At 48.1% G+C, this 22,192-nt stretch overlaps 1 protein-coding gene across 4 annotated transcripts; it reads right to left on the bottom strand.

Annotated features, from left to right (window-relative positions):
- Nucleotides 1–6,044: 6,044 nt before the first annotated feature.
- On the bottom strand, nt 6,045–21,449 carry CRYGN (crystallin gamma N). 4 transcript variants are annotated; one of them, XM_055804238.1, is made up of 6 exons: nt 21,344–21,449; nt 19,689–21,170; nt 19,299–19,571; nt 13,895–14,143; nt 11,885–12,030; nt 6,045–8,398 (listed from the first exon to the last, which is right to left on the bottom strand). In XM_055804238.1, exons 3-6 carry the CDS (start codon nt 19,320–19,322, stop codon nt 8,233–8,235), a joined length of 585 nt encoding a protein of 194 aa, XP_055660213.1. In that variant the 5' UTR covers nt 19,323–19,571; nt 19,689–21,170; nt 21,344–21,449; the 3' UTR covers nt 6,045–8,232. The 4 variants fall into 4 exon arrangements, with proteins under 4 accessions (XP_055660213.1, XP_055660214.1, XP_055660215.1 ...); XM_055804239.1 differs by having other exon boundaries at nt 19,299–19,561; nt 20,981–21,170; XM_055804240.1 differs by lacking the exons at nt 19,299–19,571; nt 19,689–21,170; nt 21,344–21,449 and adding an exon at nt 14,600–14,880.
- Between the last annotated feature and the right edge of the window lie 743 nt (nt 21,450–22,192).

Raw genomic sequence — 22,192 nt, 5'->3', positions numbered from 1 at the left:
ATTCCAGAAGTCAAAATGGTGATTGCCTGGCTTTTTTCCTCTTCCTCTTTTCAGAAGGTAGAGGACAAATGAATCTGGCCCCAATCCCCAGTGAAAAAAGAAGCTCTATTATTTTCAGAAAAATCATTTCAAAGGACAAGTCAATAATAGCAGGATACACAAAATAAAACCTTTGGAATCCTGTTATTATTATTATTATTATTATTATGGTAGGTTCAGATGACTCAAATGTTATTATTTTCTTCTTGCATTACCAGCCAAGAAAACCAATGACAACCACATAAAGCTCTGCAAATCTCAGCAAGTTTTGATTCCCACTTACATTACTGGAGCAGCTGTTGCACTTGCATAGTTTAGCAGGTCAGCTCTGCTTGTGGACTGGCCCACACTGTGCTTTGTCTTCTTGAAAACTTTAGCTTGGTGTAAGAGCAGGATTCATGCACAGCCTACCCTGTAGAACTAAACTAAGCTGATAGCATTAGGCATGTCACGGTGTCACAAGCGGCTCGGTTATGTGCTAGTACCTTATAGTTTATACAGCACATTGCACTGGTTTGTGGACGGGTTGTTTTGGTGGTGGCCACGTTCAGTAAAATATGCAAGGAGGAGGTCTGTTCCACAGACGCTCTTCTGCTGTTGCTCTCTCTGTTTGTTTCCAACAGCACAAAAAACGCAAGGGGAAAGTCAGCTGAAACCACAGAGTCTTGCCCGTCTGTGAGTCAGGATCATTCACCCACCTTCCCACCACCATGATTATGGGGCAGCAACGTCAAAGCTTAAAAGCACCTCTCCCAAAACGTGAATAAACCTGTACTGACCATGAGCAGGTTGTCTTGCCTGGTGTGCTGTCTTGTGGGGAAGGAGTTGCACTGCTGTCTTACCCCATCATAGACGATGAACAGTGCTGGTGACCAGCAAGAACTACTCACATGAGGAAACGGCTATCTTAGTTTACATCAGGCCAAACAAACTGAGTGGTGGCATACCAAAACTGCTGCAATGAGCTAAACAAAATTTTTTTAAATGCATTTTTTCCATGGAATAGCATGGACTGATCCTTCACTATCCCAGACGTTGGAGTATCCTAGCAGGAGCGCATGAAACCATTCTGACTGAGTGGAGGCATTCAGTGCATTTTGGACTGTATGAGTGCAGGTGTGAATGCCTGCGCAAAGTGTGGATTTACCACAATCCACTAGAGATCATCATATTTAAAGAAGGAATTTACATTAACAATTTCAATATGATTTCGTGTTTGCTTCACGCACAATTTAACTGAATACACTGGTACATTCCTCCATATGTTAACATGCTTAAACCGGGACAGCTTGACTTAATTACACACTGACTTATGCTGAACCACATAAAGATGGTCAGCTGTCCATGGGAAACATGGTGCACCCATTTGCTCCTTCTTTGGTGTTTCTGTTGCTCCATGGAAAATTAATACACATTTTACTTCTGTCCTTTTCCATTTCCCTCTGTGTGTGTTTGGTTTCCGTCGTAGCCACCAGTAAATACCAGAACAGCTCAAATGTCGTGAGATGTTATTTCACCTCCTCTGCTGACTGAATGGTTACTCTTGGAGCAAAAGGACACCAAGCTACACGAGTCCCAACCACCAGAGGTCGATTTAACTGAATTTCACCTCTCCAATAAATCAGATGATTTAAAATTAAAACCCAAAACTAGTCACCATTTGCAATGCTGAAGATGCCGACAGCGTCAGGCAGATATCATCTGATGCCAGGACTCGTTAGCTTTATCAGATTTACTCCTGGACAAGAATTTGAGTCCACGGATAGTAAAAATTTCAAAGCCAAACCTGTTTTCACCCATGTTGATCTTCCCTTGACTTTAATACAATAGAGAAAAGAAAGCTAAAACCAAAACGAATGAAGCATCAGAGCCAGGATATCTGTTCAAGGCTCCACAGTACTAAAATGTGTTCTCTCTACATTTTAACCCTGTCATTGCTTAGGCTTTGGCAGTGACCGTGGCTCTCCTCCTGGTGCCAGAGGTCAGAGAGATCCTTTGAAGCTGTTCGCTTCCTTTCTGCAATCTAAGAGGTCACTGTTGAGCAGGAGTTTCTACTTAACTAATAAAGCAGCTCTAGCAGACACCTAGGAGTGAATTCATTTTTACCTGGTCCAGAGACGTGGCTCGGGAGGAGGACAGAAGAAAGCACAGGAAGGTGTGAGCATTGGGCGCCCTCAGCAGCAGGATAATGCCTCTTCAATTCCCCAGGGAAGGGAGGTGGCTGTGCAGCCCTTTCGCCTGTGTAAGCAGTTAGTAAAGATTCATTTGAGCTATGACAACATCAAACACGCCAACAGTGGATCAGTAGGCAGTTTCCTCCTTACCTTCACTATATATACATGCACTGTATAAATAAATAAATAAATATATATATATAAATGCAAAAGTACTGCAGTTGCTTAGGTATCTTCCAAGGATTCATTTGAAAGAGATTCCATCAAATTCCCACATTGTCCAGCTACAGAGAAAGGACATTTGTCTATGCAGGCATTCTGGCAGGAGCTGTGTGTTTTGGGGCCAGATGTAATTCAGAGTTATTCTGAATATTACACTGCAGCAGCCTGGCCAAGCCCAGTAATGCTGATTATTAGGGCTTTCCTGGTTTTCCAGATGGAGCCGATTTCATTTAGCTCTCTCTCTTGTAATTAATAACTTGTCCCTTTTGTTCATTTTTGAAGCTTTGTTTTATCTCTGGCATTTTGTAGAATAGTTCCAATTTACTTAATCCATTGCTTGCCTCCTCGGTGCACGTAGCAGAACTCATTCAGCCATACAGTTTAATGACGTACAGCTCCAATCTCTGCTGCACAGTCTCACATCCACTTCACATCAAGCTGGCATTTTTGTCATTTATATTTTATACCCTATAAACTCACAAATCATACCATTTCATACTAAAGCAATGTCAATAATCGTTTTTGAAAAAAAAAAACCAACCTAACCGCTAACAAACATATGGGATCTGTACATTCTGTCCTTTAAACAAGTGCAGATTTAGCAAGGAGGGGGAGGGAAAAGGAAGAGAACGAGAGCCACATCCCCCCGCTGCCAACGCAATGCATGTTCCTGCAGCATCAGTGTTTGGATTAGGCCCGTGGCCACCCTACTTAGGTTTCAAATCAAGAAAAAAATAAATGGAAGCCAATTCCTCGCTGCCAGTTCTTAGTGATATTAGACTTCTGCATACAGAGGGTTTTTTTAAATAGCGTTCGCATGAGACTAGCTCTTTGCATTGAGAGTGTGTTTATAAATGGGATATCAGATGTTAATAAATGATGAATATTTAGTCTGTAGGCATATTACGGACACGTGTAAAATGTGCTATAAGTGGCTAAATGCTAGCTGATTGCAAACAGGGTTCCACGCAACAGCATGGATTAACAAGACTACCTTTTTCCTGCTTTTAACTCCTAGCACACAGCAGGGTTCAGTCCAGGACTGGGGCTCCTAAGTACTTCTACAATTTAAATAACAAATATTAATCTACTAGAATGTATAAACAAATGACGAGTTTGAAGCGTATGGATGAAGTGGGCTCACACACAGTAGCTGTATGTTGGAATCAGCCTGTACATCTGTGTGTACGTGCAGAGTCCCACGTATCCCATTAAGGATGAGGAGGGAGGTCAGTGGGTCCCTCTAAGGGCTGGTCTGCACGGGGGGAGGCTGAATCACCAGACACTGAAAGCCACACAGCAGAATATCTGCGATATTGCAGGTCTGACCCCAACATCAGTGGGACAGTCACCTCCCCTGGCTGTGTGCACCAAGCGTCCAGAAACCCAGGTGTGGGGATTTCTAGGCTTATGCTCTTGTTCTCAGGGGAATGTGGGTGGATGGTTGGGTTTTAATTTCTTTTCTTTTGTCCTCCAACTATGTCGAGCATCTGGGATCCCAGTTAGTATATATTTTAAAGCTTTTGTTTCTTTATCCTTCATGCTGCACCGTGACATTGAACGTGCTTCAAATGAATGAAAAGGCTCCTTTAAATCTAGTCACAATTCAATGCCTGTCTTTCTTTGGGACCACATTTGGATTTTTTAACAGATTAATGGCCAGAAGGTCACAACAGAGAGCAATGCATATGACTGAATATTAACTTTTAATAGAGTACATTGAGCTCAGGAGCCGATTAGAGCTTTCATGAAGCAAGAGCAACACTAATCCTGGAAGGACTCTAAAATCTTCTGTAAGCTGCATTTAATTAAAAGAAAATGAAATACGCAAGAGTTGTTGCATGAGTTGTACATTTGTGCATCCCACTCGGATGAATGAATCATTTCCCTGCCTTCTTCTCTGACGCTGAAATACCTTGCAACCCATTAAAGATGCTTAAATATTTTTAAGGCTCTGATGGACCACATGTCACCACAAGCCACCCAGGACATGGCCACTGAAGTCCAGAGGTGATGTGGTGTAACTATAGGGCTTCTGCAACAAACTGAGTAGAGGACATCATTCAGACCATAGGCTATCTACAGGAGGACTTAAGTGCCTGTATCCGTGCTAAGGCAAACATAACACAAACTATTGTTAAATTCATAAAGTAGATTTTTTTTATATATATTTCCATGCCCCTCATAACGCATATGTGGCATATGTGCATCTGGGTGAAATCTCAACTGACGCAACTCTACCAATGGTGCTGCTTCATCACGGGAGCAGTATGTGTCCTTCTCACACAGGCACAGGTCCAGTTGTTACCAATTGCCCCAGTTCTGTTACTGGTAGAGAGCCAAGAAGCTCTAACTGGAAAGACAAGGCGGATGAGTGTGAATTGATTGAATGGCAGCTGGATCCGGTGTCAGACCGGGATGCAGTACGGGGCCAGCCAGCCCCCTGCCCCGGCACAGAGCACGGACCTCGGCTCCTCCGGATCGCTCTGCAAAGGGCAGGATCCCATTGCAGGCCTGAAAAGCAGAGCAGCCCTAAAGGTACATGTGCACCTCATGCTCCAGTGTGCTGGGGACCTGTCAGCCTCACTCATGTCCCCTTGAAGGGCTGGGGACGGTAGTTAGATCAATTCCCGCTGGATTAACACAGAGCTTTGCAGCTCTGCCAGCACCATGCCCGTGCCTGTCAAGATCCATCAGACAGCCAAGCCTTAACAGCTAGTAGAATAATGGAGTGAAAAGAATAAAATTACCTCTTTCTGAAATAGCCAGAAACACTCTTCACTAATGCTGAACACAGCTTATTATCTCACAGAAAGGAGGCTACTCGACTTTTGGGTCCTGAATGCAAGGGGATGCACCCAGGCTGTACTGGATGGTCCACAGCTGAACGGGCAGAGCTGTTCCCAACCTGGCTGCCAAGCATCAAATGGGGTTCAGGGGCACTGAACTGGGACTGGGAACACCAAAGGGGCAGAAGGATGGGAAGAGCATTGTGCAGAAAGTGACAGTGCTGTGACTGCTTTTCTTTGCTGCTGCCCCCTCAAAATGTCATTGGCAGCTGAAGGACTTACGAATCAGGGAGCATAAGAGAAGATTGCTCAGGTTTTGTGCCTTCAGGGAATTTTTTTCTAATGTATTTTTTTTAATGCGTGCTGATCTAAGGTCAAAGTAACTCAAGATGAATGATTTCTACCATATTCGCATCAGGACCACTATGTCATGCTCTGACAGACCCTGCGAGTTGGTCAGATCCTGACATAATTCTCCTGTGTATCCTCACACGGCAGGAGCAGACCCTCCAACAGCTGCGCACCTGGCGCTTACAGTGTACATGGGCAGCAACATGACCCCCTCTGGGCTTCGAGAGTCAGCTGGGCCCATCATGTGGTGGCCCTGGACAGGGAACAGACCACAACTGCACCAGGGAGCACGTTCCTGGATCTGCTTGTCACCACCAGTTCTGGCCCTTTGCCCACGTGTCCTCCTTATAAATCACTGCAGAATAAAAAAGCACATTCATGGCACGTAAATCAAGCTTGGAAAGGCTGTAAGTCCATTCCCTCTTGAAGTCATGCAAGTGATGGAAAAAAAGTACTTAGAGCCAAAAGCTGGTGTTTAATGATTTATTCCATGGTCGGTGAGTGGGAAGGAGGGTGATGCCTGGTCTCATCAGGCCATCGCTGGTAGCATGAAAGCTCAGCTAGAAGTAGTTGACGACTCTTCTGATGGACTGGACACTCGCGTTGCGCGCCTGCCATGCATTGAAGCTGGTGAACTCACCCCGCTCCACCACGTACATACGGCCTCGGTAGTTGGGCTCCTCGTACAGCACCCACCTGAGCAGAAAGGGAGGGTTACTTGGGTCCCAGCAATGTGGTCACACAAGGTGGCCTCGTGCCCACATTCAGTGGCTGCATTTAGGCACTGCACTACTGCAGACTGTCAGGGTCCAATGGTCCCTCTACAGTCCCGGTCCCATCCTGCACACAGAAATGCCCTGGGTGGAGTTAACTGCTGGTGCTTCTCCCGTTTCCAGCAACTATCCACAGCCAGATTGGACCTTGTGTTTAGAAGTTGTTTTGGGTTACACCAGCGATGAAGCCTGGGACCAGGGGCTCCCTACTTCACATTCCTGTAGGAATGGATCTCTCTGAGCTTCACCATGTGCAACAGAAATGGTTTTTTAGCACTCAGTAGTGCTAAAAAAGGACATGAGTCCCCTTAGCCCCTGGATAAACCCATTTTAGACTGTACGGAGAAACGTGCAACATTTTAAGGATGTTTTACCTCTTTGAACTGACTCATTAGCTATCATGGGAACCATATTTTATCATTTTCCCCTTTACTAGCAATTCTCAATGGCCTCTCTTTGATGTTTTCCAACAGAAAGCAGAAGTTGGCTCGGTTATCTTCACTTCATCTCTACATTCAGAGTTAACAGCAACTTTCCCTTGGAATACAGTCAAACAGATACAACACTCAACTACCTTGGTGACTTTGGTATGCCTGACTTGTTCACCTAGCTCAGCTACGTCTTTCTCCATTCAAAGGTCTTCAGGTCAAGAGCAATTCTGATGGTTGAGGGACAGTTTTTGCTGCTCTTCTCTCCCTTCATCCCTTTAGTGCACACTGTGTCATGATCTTAACGTGGCCACAAGTGTCACCTCTTTCCTCTGTCTCCCATGCTTTTTAACAAAGTTTTGCCATTTCTCTGATCGTTTTACAGTCAAGTTTCCACCCCATCATTGCTGAACTGATCATCTCTGCCTTGTTCTCTTCCCAATATTTTAAAGGATTTTATTAGGATCTCTGCTGCTTGTCCCATCTGTTGGCTTAGCAATGACAGCAAAGCACAAATGCAATCCTCCAAATAATTTGGTTTCTGTGGTCTGTCTCTTGCCAGGAATTCAGCTGTGACATCGGGGTTGGGACCTACTGTATGTGGGATTTCCAGGAAGAAAGTCCTTTAAGTACTGGTTGGGTCAAAGACTGCTGGGCCTCCAGGGTCAGATAATGGCTGGTGAATTCAGATCAGTTTGACCCAGACCAAAAAGCTGGAGGTCTAGGAAAAAAAGTTGTTTATAAAACCAGCCACCCATGGGCATTATTTAAAAAAAAAAAAAAAAAAAAAAAAAAAGCAGCCAAAGCTTAGGGTATTTAGTTGAGCCACCTTACAGACTCCTTGACATATTTGGATTTATTTTGTGGTTCTGAGAGGACACGAGCTGGGACTGCTGTGGGTCCCTTCTACGTGTGCACTGATACAACCAGCATGTTGAGCACATGCCTGCCTGGTGCCCCTCTCTACCCTGTTGTCTGTGCTTGCACAACCCTCTTCTGCAGAATTGTTGCAATGTGCTCAGCCAAGACATTTGGATTCCAAGCATTTCCTGCAAACAAACAAGTTCATTCTTTAGCACTTTTTGCAGCCAGTTTATATCCAATCTGGAATTACAAAGCCATCCTAAGACTTTTCCTTTGAAGCTCGCTTCGCAGCTCATGGGGAAGGTTGCCCGCAGCTCACGTGAGTATAACGGCAGGTTGCCCTGAAGCCATGTGTTCCCCCCATCACACCCTGATGTGCACTGTCAGAGAGCACACTCAGTTCTTCAGCTTAATTAAGAACCTCCTCTAGATTGACCCCAGCCTTGCTCACAAGACATGCATGGTTTGCTTCCTTTTCTACCCCATCCCTTCATTTTATATGCACCTCTCCGTATTTTTGGACGATCATGGGCCTCTTTCTCCATCAGCTCACCACCCTTCCCTCAAGGACTCCCAAAAAGAGCTCCAAATCCTATTTTCTGCACCTTCCAATCACTCCCGCCTGCTGGGAATACCTGATGCCATTGAAAATACTGCATGGTGGTAGGACAGGGATGTTCACCGGCTGTTGCTGGCCCACCAGGACATGGTGGTTCTTCCTGCTCTGCTCTGCGGCATCTTGCAACAACTGGTGGACCCTGGGAAATAGTGCAGGGGTAGAGCAGCCCCTCACAGTGAATGCCTTTCCCAAGACCTCTGCATTTCTCGTCAGACACTTGGTTGATGTGTCTGCAGAGTTGCATGGAGGGAATGGGACAGACCTTGGGGTAGATGGGAGCAGACTGCATGACCTGGTGTGGTGATAAGAACCCACCAGCTCGTCCCCTTGTTTAGGGGAAGGCCGCAGAAAAGAGAAAAAATGAATAGCAGAAAGATGGGAGTGAAGCCTATTGGCAGTGCAAGGTGATGAGTGAAGGCTTGTATGGCTTACTTAGCCGTTCCTTTATTGCCTAAAATTTACGTTCTCTGAGACTATCAGCAACAGAGGAAATCAAGTCAGTCAGGAGCCCAGAAAACAAACACAAAAAAAAGATGATCCTGTCCTCAAGCCCAGCATGGGAGAGCTGATCCAGGCACATAGCACACAGCCCTCAAACATCTCGGTGCTGTGTTTCATTAGCACTTAAACCCAGAGGACACGGGAATAAAACTCACATGGAACCAGCTCAAGCCCTATACGCCAACATTGGCTGCTCACACTGAAAAACTAGCAGGGGAGCGCTGCAGCTTCAGCCTGAACCGAGCAAGATGCTTTCAGCAGAGCTCGAGGTCACTCGTTCTCCATGTAGGACTCGAGCAGTGCCACGACCAGCTGTCGCCTCTGCCAAGAAATATGTAACATTTATTGAGCAGCAATGTTTAGGTACCTGTTCTGGTTGATATTTCACAGCCTGACTGCAGAACATCTACCAAATGCTCATAAATGCTTCAGCAGAATAAATGGTTGGTCTAGTTCCTTCAAATTATGTCACTGTAATGTAGAAAAGCCCTTTTTGGAGTGTTCTCTCCCGGACTGTAAAACAAATTCAGCTTTTTAAATGTTGTTATTCCTAAGCACTCCTCTGCGGAGCAGCTGAGGCACAAAGCAGGACAAGAAGCACATGTCTTCGTCTAAAACTAGATGATACCATATGTGATACTGGAGCTGGCTCTGCCCGTGGGATGGGCAAAGCCACTCACCACGCAAACCACAACAGCTTCCGAGGAGGTGGTAACATCTCGAAACTGCTTTGAAATAGCAATCTCATTTCCAGCACGGTTTTAACAGCTTTATCATCACCCTTTCTAACTGTGTGGGGTAGCAGTTGCCAGCCCCAAAAGGGCAGTGGGGAAGGTGACGGACACCCTCAGCCCCACCAAGCACCGTGCCAAAGGCAGACATTTCTCTCCATTCCCATATTTCCAGCTGGTCCATCATTACCTCCCGCAGGCACGGCCACCACTGCAAGTGCAGGCAGCAGCTTCTTAAACAGCACGTGACGTGACACCATCTGCAGATTTTGAAGGGGAAGCAAACGTTTCTGTATCCAATGGATGTCTCGTTGCGGGAATTAAGGGGGAAAAAAATCATACAGTGAGACTGTGGCAGGCAGGGAGCTCAGGAGGACCCTACTTTACACCTGCTTTCTGCATACACAGAGTAAACAGACCTGCTTTCAGGCTGGTGATGGGCTGGAGGCAGCCTGTGGTTGAAAATCCCTTCGTCTCCAGTGACCCCATCTCCTCCAATTCCCAAATGGTCAAGGACGGGTCCTGGGAGGGCTTTGCCAGGCTGAGCCCAGCACCAGCTACACCTGCAGCACCTCTGGGGTCAACTGGGCTTATATGGTCCATCCAGAGGAGAAGAGCAGTGCCATAGTGTCCCTTTCTTCTCCCTGGTCTCACGTCTCTGCTGCAATATCTCCTCCTGCCCTCCCTCCTCTGGCAGCCTGGGGCCAGCAGGTCCCTCTGCACCGTCCTGTCTTTTAATGGCCTTTACAGACCCTTCCATGCACTTGCAACGACTGTCTTCCCAGGGTCTCAATGTCATGCTACAAAACACGGCGAGTTCCCTCGTTACGCTCCTTTCAGTATTTTTTTCTTTTTTCTATTCTTTTGTCACTACTCGAAACTTTTGAGAAGTCTCGTAATGTTAACATAAACAGTCTAGGCTTCCATGCGAGGGAAAGCAAGCTTTGTGCCCCTTATATATTTTGCTGGGGAGGGGGGAAAATCAATCTGAAAAATTTAAGTGCTTGAAGGTTTCTGGGCAGCTTCCCAATTTCTCAAGCTCCAGGCTCTGCTACAGGAACATGTGTGGTAAATAATTGGCCGTAAAGCCCTTGCCAGAGCACTCGCAGGCTCTCTTTTGGCTTTATAGTGTTGTACTCAAATGCCTTTTGCTTCATACGCTCAGCACTAACCGTGTCCCCACTGGGCTCCAGCCGTTTCATCCCACCAGGAGCTGGTAGCTCTGCTCCTTGGTTTTAACGAACCGCCACTACCTGATCATAAGGCTGCTTTTTTGGAAGAGGAGAGGTCTCAGCTGAGTCAGAAAGGGTCCTGCAGCACCCTCGCTGTCAGGATGTCACCGGCTTGGATGGCAACAACCTTTTTCCTACTCTGGGAAAAAACAGCTGTTGGACAGAAAGGGTCCAACAACCTACGCTGGGTGCAGGTGAGATGTGCAGCATCCAGTCCAGGACAGGTAGAAAAGAGTATTTCTGCACCCCCTCCTCTGCGGGGGCTCCCCTCTGCCTCATGCTTTGCTCCAGCCACCCTCTGCCTGGCTCTGGGAGGATTTTATAGCACTCCCCTGCTCCCAGCACGCTTAAGTGAAAACGCAATTGTCAGACAAAGGAAAGGGGAGATGACTTGCTAGGACCGACACTGTTGAGAAAACACAAATGCAAATTGCCACCCAACAGCAAGAAAAAGGCAAAGCTGCTGTCATGCAGAGGCTTTTAGGAGCATCCACAGGGGCAGGAGGATGGGGCTGGGCATCAGTAACACATCTGCAAAGCAGGTTCACGAGGCACCAAAGGTGACCAAAACCCCCCACTGGGGTGGCTGTGCATCACCGCTGCAGTTGCCCCAGCCTTTCAGAGGCAGGAATTAATTTTAAGGTAAGGTGCCACTGCCTCATTGTTGCTGTCCAAGGAGGAGGTTTCTGGAGTTGCAGCAAGCCTTGGCAAAGCCACTTGCAAAGCAAAAGCCCTGACCTGCATCACCTGGAGCCATCCATCCACCCTACCTGAAAGCCTCTGTGTGGATTTTGAAGAGGTGTATAGAAACATGCACAGAAATGTTCAAAAGAAAGAAAGAAAAAAATAAGAAAGCTGGGTTTAGGCTTCTTGTTTCAGACACCTTAAAAAGGTGTCTCAGAGCTCTTGTAGCTTGTGCCTAGCTGCCACCCTCAAAAAATTCATACCCCTCTGAAGCAGCTCTCAATGGGCAAAATTCACTTTTAAACCATAGGCTTAATTCACATTTTTAGGCTTTCTCCAAGTCGCCCCAGCATCAACAGGCTTTTCCACGATGGGGGAGCCTCTGCAGCCACCTCGCTACCCCGCAGTACCGGGTACAAAGGGTGCAGGGCAGGGAGAACTGCAGCGGCTGCATGCCGGGACTCGTGCCGTACTTACGCGCCGTCGCCGTACACTTTGAGGGCGTTGATGCAGGTCTTGTCCCAGCCTTGCCCTTGCAGGAAGGAGCAATCTTCTGTCAGCTCCAGGCTGGGACCGCTAAAATGGCTCCCCTCAAATATTTCGATCCTGTAATGCTCGCCATGCTGGGGACAAAGGGATTCAAGTCAACCGAAAAAAAAAAAAAAAAAAAGAAAAACAACAAATTATTTCCCCAGCTTTTATAAGATGAAGGGGAAAATGGAAGGGTCCTTTGGAAGGGGAATGTGAAAAGCGGTCCAACACCACCAGTGCCAGCATGCACAGAGCACGCACAAACTCATGCCACCTCCCAGCACACCATGCCAGCCAGAAAAGCAGCCAGAAACCCCTTGCCTCTGCACCCAGCTCCACCTTCCTACAGCTGCTGTCCACATGCAGTCACATCGCTTGGGGGCTGCATTGTGCTCAGGCACACGTAGCCCCTTGCCCATCTGCAGATCCCCCCCACTGGCCCACAAACCCTCCATCCCAAACAGCATCAGCTACAGCCCCAACTCTCCATGCGCTCACACTGCAAAAAAAGATACAAACCTTTTAGTGTACTAGTATCTAAAGCATACAAAGATGTCAAACTGTTCCCCTAAACTAATTTATATTGCCTCCAGTTCCACATGTAGCTGCTGTTCCTGATGGGAGATGCTGTGCTTTCCTTTAAGGAAAATAAAAAAAGGGAAAAGAAAAGGAAGCTTTCCCAGCATCATTGGTGCTGCATGTGCCCTTGAGGGTGACATGACATAAATTACTCCAGGAGATTTCAGCAGCCTGCGGCATAGGTATGTGGGACAGAGCAAGCTGAAAGGATATTTTGAAGCCAAATTCAAAGAATACCTAAATGCATTTTTCAAATAAACAATGTCAACGCACAAGAAGGCTGGGCTGCAATGCCAAACCCCACAGCAGGCAGCCGTCAGCAGCAGCCAAGCGGATACCGTGCCTGAGCAAACATTCCTCCGGGAATCTGCGCTGCAGAAATGCCTCGAAGCACTCACTGGCATCGCACGGGGAAAATCATGGGCTGGGGAAGGAGGAGCACATCCTCATGCTGGCCAGGCTCCAGGGCCTGGGGCAGAGCATCCCTCCATGTACAGACCACAGATGTGCTTTGGCAAGGACATTACAGACCTGAAACAAACCCATCACCACGCCAGAAAGCAGCTCTGGGGCCAGCAAAATACCCCAGCAGCTCCAAGTGGGTTCATCATTGCCCCGGGGGGTCACGAGTGACAGGAGTCTCAAATGGAAAGATGTAACCCACATTCATTTTTCTTTGCTACCTTTAAATCTTCCCAATTAAACCTTCCTCTGGGTGGTGCTTCTCAAAGCTTCCTAAGGGGAAGGCTCACTAGTATGGGGGGGTGGGGGGGAGGGGAGGGGGGAAGGTTTTAGTTTAGGATTACTGAGTGTTTTTTGCAACAGCAGTGAATCCAGCTCAGGTTTGCTAGGAGCAGCCCAGCTGCCCCGTAGGTCTGATCTGGAGACCCTCAGGCTGCCTGCTCTCTGCCAGCGTGCGTGGGGGCCAGGCTGCCGCGGCTCGCGGCTCAACTCGCCTTGGGGTACGAACCTCCTGAACTCCCCCGTGACCATTTCATAGCGACTCACGTTAAAGAGGAAAAGCACGCGATGCTGGCAAGACCTTGCCACCTCATCTGCAAAACCACGGGAAGATCTCATCCCATCAAAGACACCGTGTTTGGTGCTGTGGGAGGAAGGCGATGAGCCTTCCTCCGGGCTGCGAGACGTGGGAAACCGCGACTCAGCTTTGTGGCCTGTGCAGACTACTCCAAGGGGGGAGAAACCTTCCCCAGGAAACTGTTTCCTTCTCAATGGGATGTGTTATTTCTAAAAAGCATAGATTTCTACTACCCTTATTCATGGGGCTCCTACGACCAGGAGAAATAAAGCCCAATGGCAGCTCCATCCCACCGATGCTCCGGCCGGGAGAGCAAAATGCCAACAGCATCCACTCACCATCCCGACGGGCCGGCAGGAGCCCAGGTGGTCGCTGCGGCCATTCCAGCGATAGAAGTCGGGGTACTCGCCATGCTCCAGGATGTACTGCTGCCCTCGGAAGTCGGGGTGGTCGAAGCAGACCCAAGCTCCGCTCTGGACGCAGATGGAATTGACTCGGTTGAGGAAACCTTGGTCCTGGAAGCTGCCACAGCTGCCGCAGACCTCCAGCTTTCTGCCCGTGAAGCATTTGCCTTCGTAGAAAGTGATCTGGTGGGGGGAGAATGGGCCGGTGGTGAGGAGCTGGGGCACAGCTGGACCCCCATTTTGAGCAGATGGGACTCTCTTGCAGATGCATCATTTCAGGGTGGTTTGGGGGTTTTTTTTGCTGCTTTCCAGCAAAAGGAGCACGGCATCGCTGGCATTTTTTCCTAAGGACTGTATTTGTTTTTCTGGGAACACGGCGCATCCCACATTTACGACACTTCTTGCCGCCTCGTGCTCGCTCACACATATTTCCAGCAGGAATGTTTAAACAGGAAACTCAGCTCCTGAAACGCAGCTCCTTCTGCTGCACCCTCCCCGTCCCTGCTACCAAATTTGCTCCCGGTATTGTCACTCACATTGCATCCTCTGGGATATTTTCCTAACCTACTCCTTCAACCGGGAGGATGCTTGGGCTTTCTGGCCCCAGGCTGAAAGGGAAGCGGTTGGGTCATTACTTACTTTTCCCGAGTATTGAGACATTTTCTGCTGGCTACTATCCAAGACTGAAAGCAGGAGCCAAACCAAAACCACGATGGACAGGAACTTTGGACACCCCACTATATAGCAGCTGGTGGGAGGGGGGCGGAGATGGGGCTGGTGCTGCGAGGGCTTTTTAACAAAGCAGCGGGAACCGGGGGCTTTACACTTTCCTGCTTGGTAGGCAGAACCGCCGGTAACGGGCCTGCTGAGTCCGGGGTTTTGATTTTGGGCAGACGATCTGACAAAAGATTTGCTTGGCAGGGCTTTGGTCGATTAGCAGTGCGCATTTACTGCTCCTTTTTGGAGATTTTTTTTTCTTTTTTTCCTTCTGTTTTCTCCCCTTTCCCCTTTTATTTTTGCTTTTTTTCCCCCCCCTGTTTTCTCCTTTTTTTTTTTCCTTAGATCCGCTAACAAGTCAATAAGGGAACAGCAGCATCTCTAAGCATGGCACATAGTTTCTCCATGCTGTGTTTCCTTCCTTTTACTATCAGGCTGCTGCTTTTTCCCAGCTTCTTCTCTCCTATTGCAGCGTGGCAGCCAAAAGTGAGCATCCTTGGGAGACTCCTGACCAACAATACATTGCACTCCATCCATCAAAAAAACGGTTCCTCATTTAACCTGTGAACCTCTCGAAGACATCTCTGAAAGCCAAACCAAACCCCCTCCAAAGCACAAAGGCTGGGCTTGCGAACCCACTGATGTTATTTGCAAGTGTTGTTTTTATGAATGTTTTGATCTTTCAGCACTGAAGCACCAAGACAGACATGTAAGTCAGGATTAGAGAGGTTTTTAGGCCATACTGTTGGCCATAAAGTAACATTTCCCTATAGCTGCAGTTACGACTTCGGAGCCTGGCATCTGAAATGTCAGTGCAAGGAAAAGCTGCTTCATAGTCCCCTTCTTTTGTGCTAGAAGAGCATCCAGAGACCATAACTGTCTTATTCTCAGACCAACAGCAAGGGAAAGCCCCAGCCCACAAACCCCATCCGTTCATACTAACAAGCCAGGCTAGGAAGAGGGAAAGGCAAATGCATGGGGGCAGCCCATGGGCCAGCACAGAGACATAAACAGGGCACCACGTTACAAGGGGATTTGTTGTTGATGCTATTTAATAGCCTTGGAAGAGGCTTCACACCCAGCTCCTACTCATCAAATCCTCCTCTTCATCACCCACGAGGCCGCCATCACCTCCTTCTTGCCACCAGCACTCCGCTCCCTGAACTGTCAGGCACACGCTTTGAATCCGAACCCTAAAACCTCATTTCTCGGCAGGTCCCTCCCATCCATATGCGTGCCAGCAGCCTGGCTTGGCAACCCGGCTCTGCCACCTCGGCTCGCTGATTTGTTTCAAGATTAAAGACCATTTGGGAAGAAAAAGGTGGCATTATTAAGGCTTAAACAGGTGCCACCCTTTCAATTAAGATGTAAAAATTAGCAAGTGCATGTGCACACACACGTAGGCTGAACTGGAAGACGTTGCGTTGACTGGGATACGCCGGAGGAGGAAGGAGGGAGGCACATTGTGTGCAGAAGAAACGCATCCTTCAGCTGACACAGGTAGACCTGCCCTGGCATCGCAGAAATGCTGTCGACATTTACATGTTCTGATGGGAGGCAAGAAATAATGAAGAAAAGCCTCACTTAATTAAACAAAAAACACCCTACCTCACTGAAATGCTGGTGTTATTTCTAGGTGCTAAATTAGTCACCACATAATGTAACAGCACATGGAAAATCCCACTTGGATGAGCAGCAGCCAGGGCAGGGGGCATTAGCGATGTCCCCCAAACCAGCCCTTCCCCGTGGCCTTGCACTTAGTGCCCTGGGAAGGAAGGAGAAGACGTGTCCCACTCCTGAATCACGGTGGGGAGCACCAGGGTGACAAGGTGGCACTGTTGCTGGCGTTGGGACCCAGTTCTCCCATCCACTGGGGCTGTAACAGCTCATGTGCTCTCTGCGTTGGCCATGAGCTGTTTGGTGCCTGCAGAGGAAGACCCACAGCATCCACGACAAACTGGCCCTGAAGTACCCAGTAAAAGAACTGTTACCGCAGGAGGAGGTTTTTATGGAACCGCAAAAGCCTCATTCCCTCTGGCTGTCTCATGATGGGATTTTCCTGTGTCTCCTAAGGTGCAAGCTTTAATTAAAATGCGCAGGAACTTGATGTATCTGAGACTTGTGCCCAGCTGTTAGAACTGTTAGAAGCTGTCCAACAGGTTCAAATGCTGTTCCAGCAGAGATGGGAAGAGGGCGTGACAACTTTGTTCTCATTTCTTTGAGAAACCACGTTAAAGATAGGAAACAACAAAAGACCTAGCTCTAGAAAAAAGGAAAATGATGGGGGGAAAAAAAGAATACTGAAGAATGGGAAAATAATTCCTGGACAAACCTCCTTAATTCCTCGCAAAGGATAAAAGGCTGCCAATGGAAAAGATAGAAGAGCAGCCTGGGGCCACCAAGAGCCTTTCAGGCACACGAAGCTGGGGCAGAGCTCACCTCCTGCTCCTGCCCAGGTGCAGGACCACATCTGACCACGGTGCCCCACATCGACAGACTTACAGGCAGCCTTCCTCCGCTGTGGCTGTTCAAAGGAGGAAGCACTGGAAACACCAACTTCCCAAGTCTGAAGTGATTGGCTTTAACAGACAAAACCCCAAAGCCTGAGATTTTTTTGGCGCGCCTTGGTTTAGAGGGAGTGAGAAACGAGGCTTGACATCTGCAGTGGCGCCCCGGGGCTGTGCTCTCCCTGCCTGCCTTTGCTGCCACGAGGCCAAGGAACAAGGCAGGCAGAGACAATTTGCTCCAAATCCAGGCCAGAACCAGGGGGTGAGAGAACCAAATACCTCCACCACACAAGGTGACCAAGGTTGATTTCAAGTCCATTATAACCCTGCACTGACATCCCCAACAAAACCGGGATGGGAAGGACCTGATGTTGGGACACCACTGGTGTCAACAACGGTCACAGAGACAGACCCCAGCCACGCTAGGAACCAGAACTCAACCATCCAGGACAAAACCACCCTGCTTGGATAAGCGATGTGGCTCCTGATACTACCTCAGTCTCCTCCTCACCTCCCACCTACACGCAGGATCTGAGCACAGCTCCGGTCCTCTTACAAAGTCATTTCCGTTACATGCAAAGGGGTTGCAAGCAAGGTGATGCTGGCCTAAATAAGCCCGGGCTGGGTGGTCTTCAACATGCAGCTGTGAGATGCCGCCACCTCTTTCCATGGCATTTACGGGGGTGATTTTTCCCCGCAGCTCAGCAGACGTGGCCACGGCACGTGGGCAGCCCAGCAATCCCCCTCACCGTAATCCGCGGTGTTAGGTGGTGCTGGCAGCAGGGTGCTGCTGAATGACCCGAGTTACAGTAGCAAGATGCCAAATTCAACCCTTCTCCGACAGATTTCAAGAGAGCAGGGTGTAACTCCTGAAGGTCAATCTTCGGCAGTGACCTTGCTAATGTCAACAGGAATATTTCTTGGCAGAGGCTGAGCAGGATTAGCATTCTGCCCAGAGGTACCTACTACAGCCAGTACAAGCCCACATAAACGATAATTAAGTGAACAACCACCACGGAGTTCCACCGCATCCTCTGAAAGAGCCACGCTCCGGCTTCTGGAGGAGCTTTTAGTACCTGCAAAGCAGCGTTAAGACCCAGCACAGGAGACATCTGTATCTCAGGGCTTTCAAAATGCTATCTCGCTTTAGAAAGCTCACAGGTTTCTTCACATAACTCACTAAGAGATACTTCTAGCTCATTAGGTATGGAACAACCATGGGTCTAGCTCCTTCCCATGGAAAAGTTTTTGGCTCGCTGCTGAAATGGATGAGTACATCTCGTGGGCCGCTTCAGCGCGGCAACAGACCTGAGTGAGAAACCATCCTTATGACTCAAGGGAGTTTCTATATTAAATTCACATTGCTGGATTAAGACCTAGCCCACCTTACACCAGTTGTCAAAGCACTGATTTCTGCTGGTGATTAACCCATTCCCAGTGCCTGGGTACACCGCGTGCCGCCTCCCAGAGCTGCTGGAGGGGGGGGTGGTTACGCGAACCGCAGAACACCTCTGCAAACCACACAGAGACAGGATCTTCCAACTCATACCCTCACGGGCAAAATACATCACCTCTTGCTGGAAATGGGAATCAGCTGCCCAGCAAGAGTTTTGGGTTCAACCCATCCTTCTTCATCATGGATGCAGCAAGACATAGAGTGCTCGCAATCTCTCTACCAATGGTGGCCATCCCACATCCTCACCATGTTTCCACCGTGCCCGTAACGAGTTGAAGGGATCCGTGCACAGGTTCTCACCGCACACCCCCCACCCCCCCCCCCCAGCTATCAGAGGGGAGTAAATTTTGACCTTATTACGTGAGGTTGTGAAGATCAGTCAGCATTAATGAAATGCTCTGAAGATGGCCAGCACTGATTACATAAGAGCTAATTAGTACCTGTTGATTTCTCCTTCTCGAGAGACTCCAGCCCAGCGGTGCTAATTAGCAGGGTAAGCCCAGCAAGCCGGGCGCACTGGCACCACCCGCACCGTGCTCACGCCGCGCTGCACAGCACCCTCTGGTACCAGCACAGAGCAGCAACGCAAATTTTGTAGCAACAGAGGTGTAAGACTGCACTTTTCTTTTAAAGGTGGTGAAAACATCAAAATACCCACCATGATGCAGGCGACCCTTCTCATTTCAGGCTGCTGCCCACCTTGCACTTCAAAGGGAACTGCTGCAAACTGGGGTACGCCCAGCTTGGGTGTTTATGCTCATCCATGCCAGAAACAAAGGGTGACTGCAAGAGCTGTCCTTGATCACGTCCAGGGTGCAAGTTGGGACATAGAAACTTCTCTGTTCAAAGGAACCAGAAGATGGAAAGCCTGAAGTCTTCACTGCTGCAAAACCTCCTCAGCAAAGCCCCATTCCAGCCACGCTCCTCTGCCCTCAGTTGTGGAATGACATAAGGCTGCCTGGTCGGACACAGTACAGCTACCGCCGGCACAAGGGAGCAGTAAAAACACTTTGCCGGCTTTTTTCTTCTCCAGCGTACGCTCACTCACCAGGCCGTTACAGAAGCTGGGAAAATGCATTAGGCAGAAGACTCCAGAGATCCAAAGCAGACTGCCTCCAAGCCTTTCCCATTGTGGAGGAGTTCATCAGGCAGGGATAAACTTTGCTATGCATAGAAACAAGAACAACAGGAAAAAGGATCACGCACCCCCCTTCTGCCTGCTGACCATCCTCCGCTTGCCGAGCTGCACCTGCCCCGCCGCTTTCCCTGTCCTCAGCATTTCCATGCGTGCCAGGCCGGGAGATGGGCCACGTGGTCTCTGGGGCTCGGGATACAGACAGATTTCCCAGTATCCATGCAGCAAAGCAAGGAGGAGTTGGACAGGAGCACAAGCAAGGCAGGAGGCATTTCCAGACCGGCACATTTTCAATCCACACGTCAATGGGAATTTAACTTGGTTTACGGTAGTTACATTTTCACAGCATCGCAGAATGGTTGAGGTTGGCAAGGACCTCTGGAGGCATCTGGTCCAGCCCCCCTGCTCGAGCAGGTGGCTCAGGACCACGTCCAGGCAGTTTCTGAATATCTCTAAGGTAGGGGACTGGTAGGCAGTGCTCAGTCACCCTCACGGTGAAAAAATTTTGCTCATTTCCTCAACAGGAAAAAGAGTAAGGCTGGGCCCTATTAAGACTATCAATTTTTTTCTAGCCTGGCAGGGACAGAGAACTTTTTTCTTTTGCAGTGTACCTTTTATTCCATGCACCATTTACCACAATCCTCCAGAAGCCTCCAAAGGATCAGGGCAGCTGCCAGACAAGGCTGTACAAATCCACCCATTCCAGGCAAGTAAGCAGCAATTTTCTAGACACTGGTTTCTTGCTTCTGTACGTAAGGCTTCCAAGATCACCTACCACCCCGCTTTGGGCTCCCATGGTGAAGAACCTAACCCGTGCCAGCTCTTAAGGCAGTACAGGGAAGCACAAGGCTGCCCCAGCCTCCATGGGACTCCAGCTGCTGGAAGGTGCCATCCCGAGCAGCCAACTGACATCTCTGTATAACAAAACGCAAGTAGTTCACTGATCACGCTTGGCTACACATTGCATTAAAACTGCAAGACTATTGTACATGGCTGGTCTTCAGACCTTATTAGCACAGAAAAGTTTGGACAAGTGGAATAATTTACATTTCTTACTGGATGAGCCAGCAACAGGAGAAAGGAAACAAGGTTAAGTCGATGAATTCAATTCTTCAGCTGTTACGGAAAATGCAAGAGCAGTACATGCTTCTCAGGGCTGAGCACATGAAGTCCTGGAAGTTCCCATTGCAAAACATCCAGAAAACCTGCACTTTCCTTTAAGCGCCCTCCTGAAAAGCCTCAGCTCCGGCAGGCAGGGCCTTGGTTCTCCCAGGACTATCAAGTTGCACATTTCCTCATCCATCCTCTTTAAAAGCCTTAGCAGCTGGCACACCTCAGACACCAATGCAGCAGCTATTTCAGGCTTTAGATTGATCACCAGGACACACACGGCCACTATTTTACCAAAAAAAAAAAAAAAAAAAAAAGTAAACAGCCTAAACAGTCAAGGTTTTGGGTATTCCAGAACTTCTGCCATGTGATGCAGACCACATGATATTGTATCTGTGACGCAATGCCACAGACATCTATCACCTCATGATCAGGCAATGAAGAAGGGTACTACCAACCAGATGCACAGCGTTCCTGTGTTCCACAGATCATGTTCTGAATCCTCAGTAACTTCATTATCAGCCACATTACTCTCATTCCAGCACTGCAGGTTCTTGCGAAGGAAACCTATCTGAAATCAAAGCACGTACAGGTTTCCCTGATCGAGCACTCGACTCTGCTGCAAAGTTCAGCAACCTGTCATGTATGACGATCGTCCACCTACAGAACCTGTATTCGGCACAGAGTATAAAAATTCAGGTAACAGAAATGAGTTGCCAGAAACTTTGGGAAGCATCTTAAATGGAGGGTAAAAAAAAAAACCCAAACAAAAACCCCCAAAAAAACAAAACAGCTTTTTTTTTTTTGCCAGGAAGCCAGTTAATTTCATGGTGACAAAGAAAATAGTTAAGTTTTTCTACATACACTGTTAAATGAGAGGTTTAGACCATTTTCTATCTAACATGAGGGAACTACCATACAAGGAATGAAGAGAGGAGACATGCTGAATTTCTACCTTAGCATACACCAAAATGCAAAAGCTAATTCTTGTTGCAAAAACATTCCAAGTTTCCCCTCCATTTTACTCCTGCCAGAAACTAAGTTTTCCAATCGTTATAAAAATGCATCAGAAAGTTCATTTAACTAACTGTTCCCCAAATCATCCATGTTTTTGCTGTTGTTTTGGGTTTTGTTTTTAAATATGAAGTAGGTCAACTGCACACTTTTTTAAATATGCAGCTGAAATAGTTTGTTATCAGACTTAAAGACATCAAGGCTTGTTAAGTCTCTAGCCCCAAAGCCAAAAAAAAACCTTGCAGCTGGTTAGAGGAGGCTGCCCAGTGCTGTGCTGTGGCCCTGACATTGTG

Source organism: Falco peregrinus, chromosome 5 (assembly GCF_023634155.1).
Source record: "Falco peregrinus isolate bFalPer1 chromosome 5, bFalPer1.pri, whole genome shotgun sequence".
Classification (NCBI taxonomy): domain Eukaryota; kingdom Metazoa; phylum Chordata; class Aves; order Falconiformes; family Falconidae; genus Falco; species Falco peregrinus.
Note: the sequence above shows the minus strand (reverse complement) of the source record. Positions and strands in the feature narration are given on the sequence as shown.

Bases quoted from the DNA above. Each gene is read 5' to 3' on its own strand.
- CRYGN (XM_055804238.1), bottom strand. From the start codon at position 19,322: ATGAGAAGGGTCGCCTGCATCATG. The intron at 12,031-13,894 runs GTGAGTGGATGC...CTTTGTCCCCAG, and splicing joins CCTGCCGGCCCGTCGGGATG to CATGGCGAGCATTACAGGAT. The intron at 8,399-11,884 runs GTAAGTACGGCA...ACTATTTCCCAG, and splicing joins AAAGTGTACGGCGACGGCGC to GGTCCACCAGTTGTTGCAAG.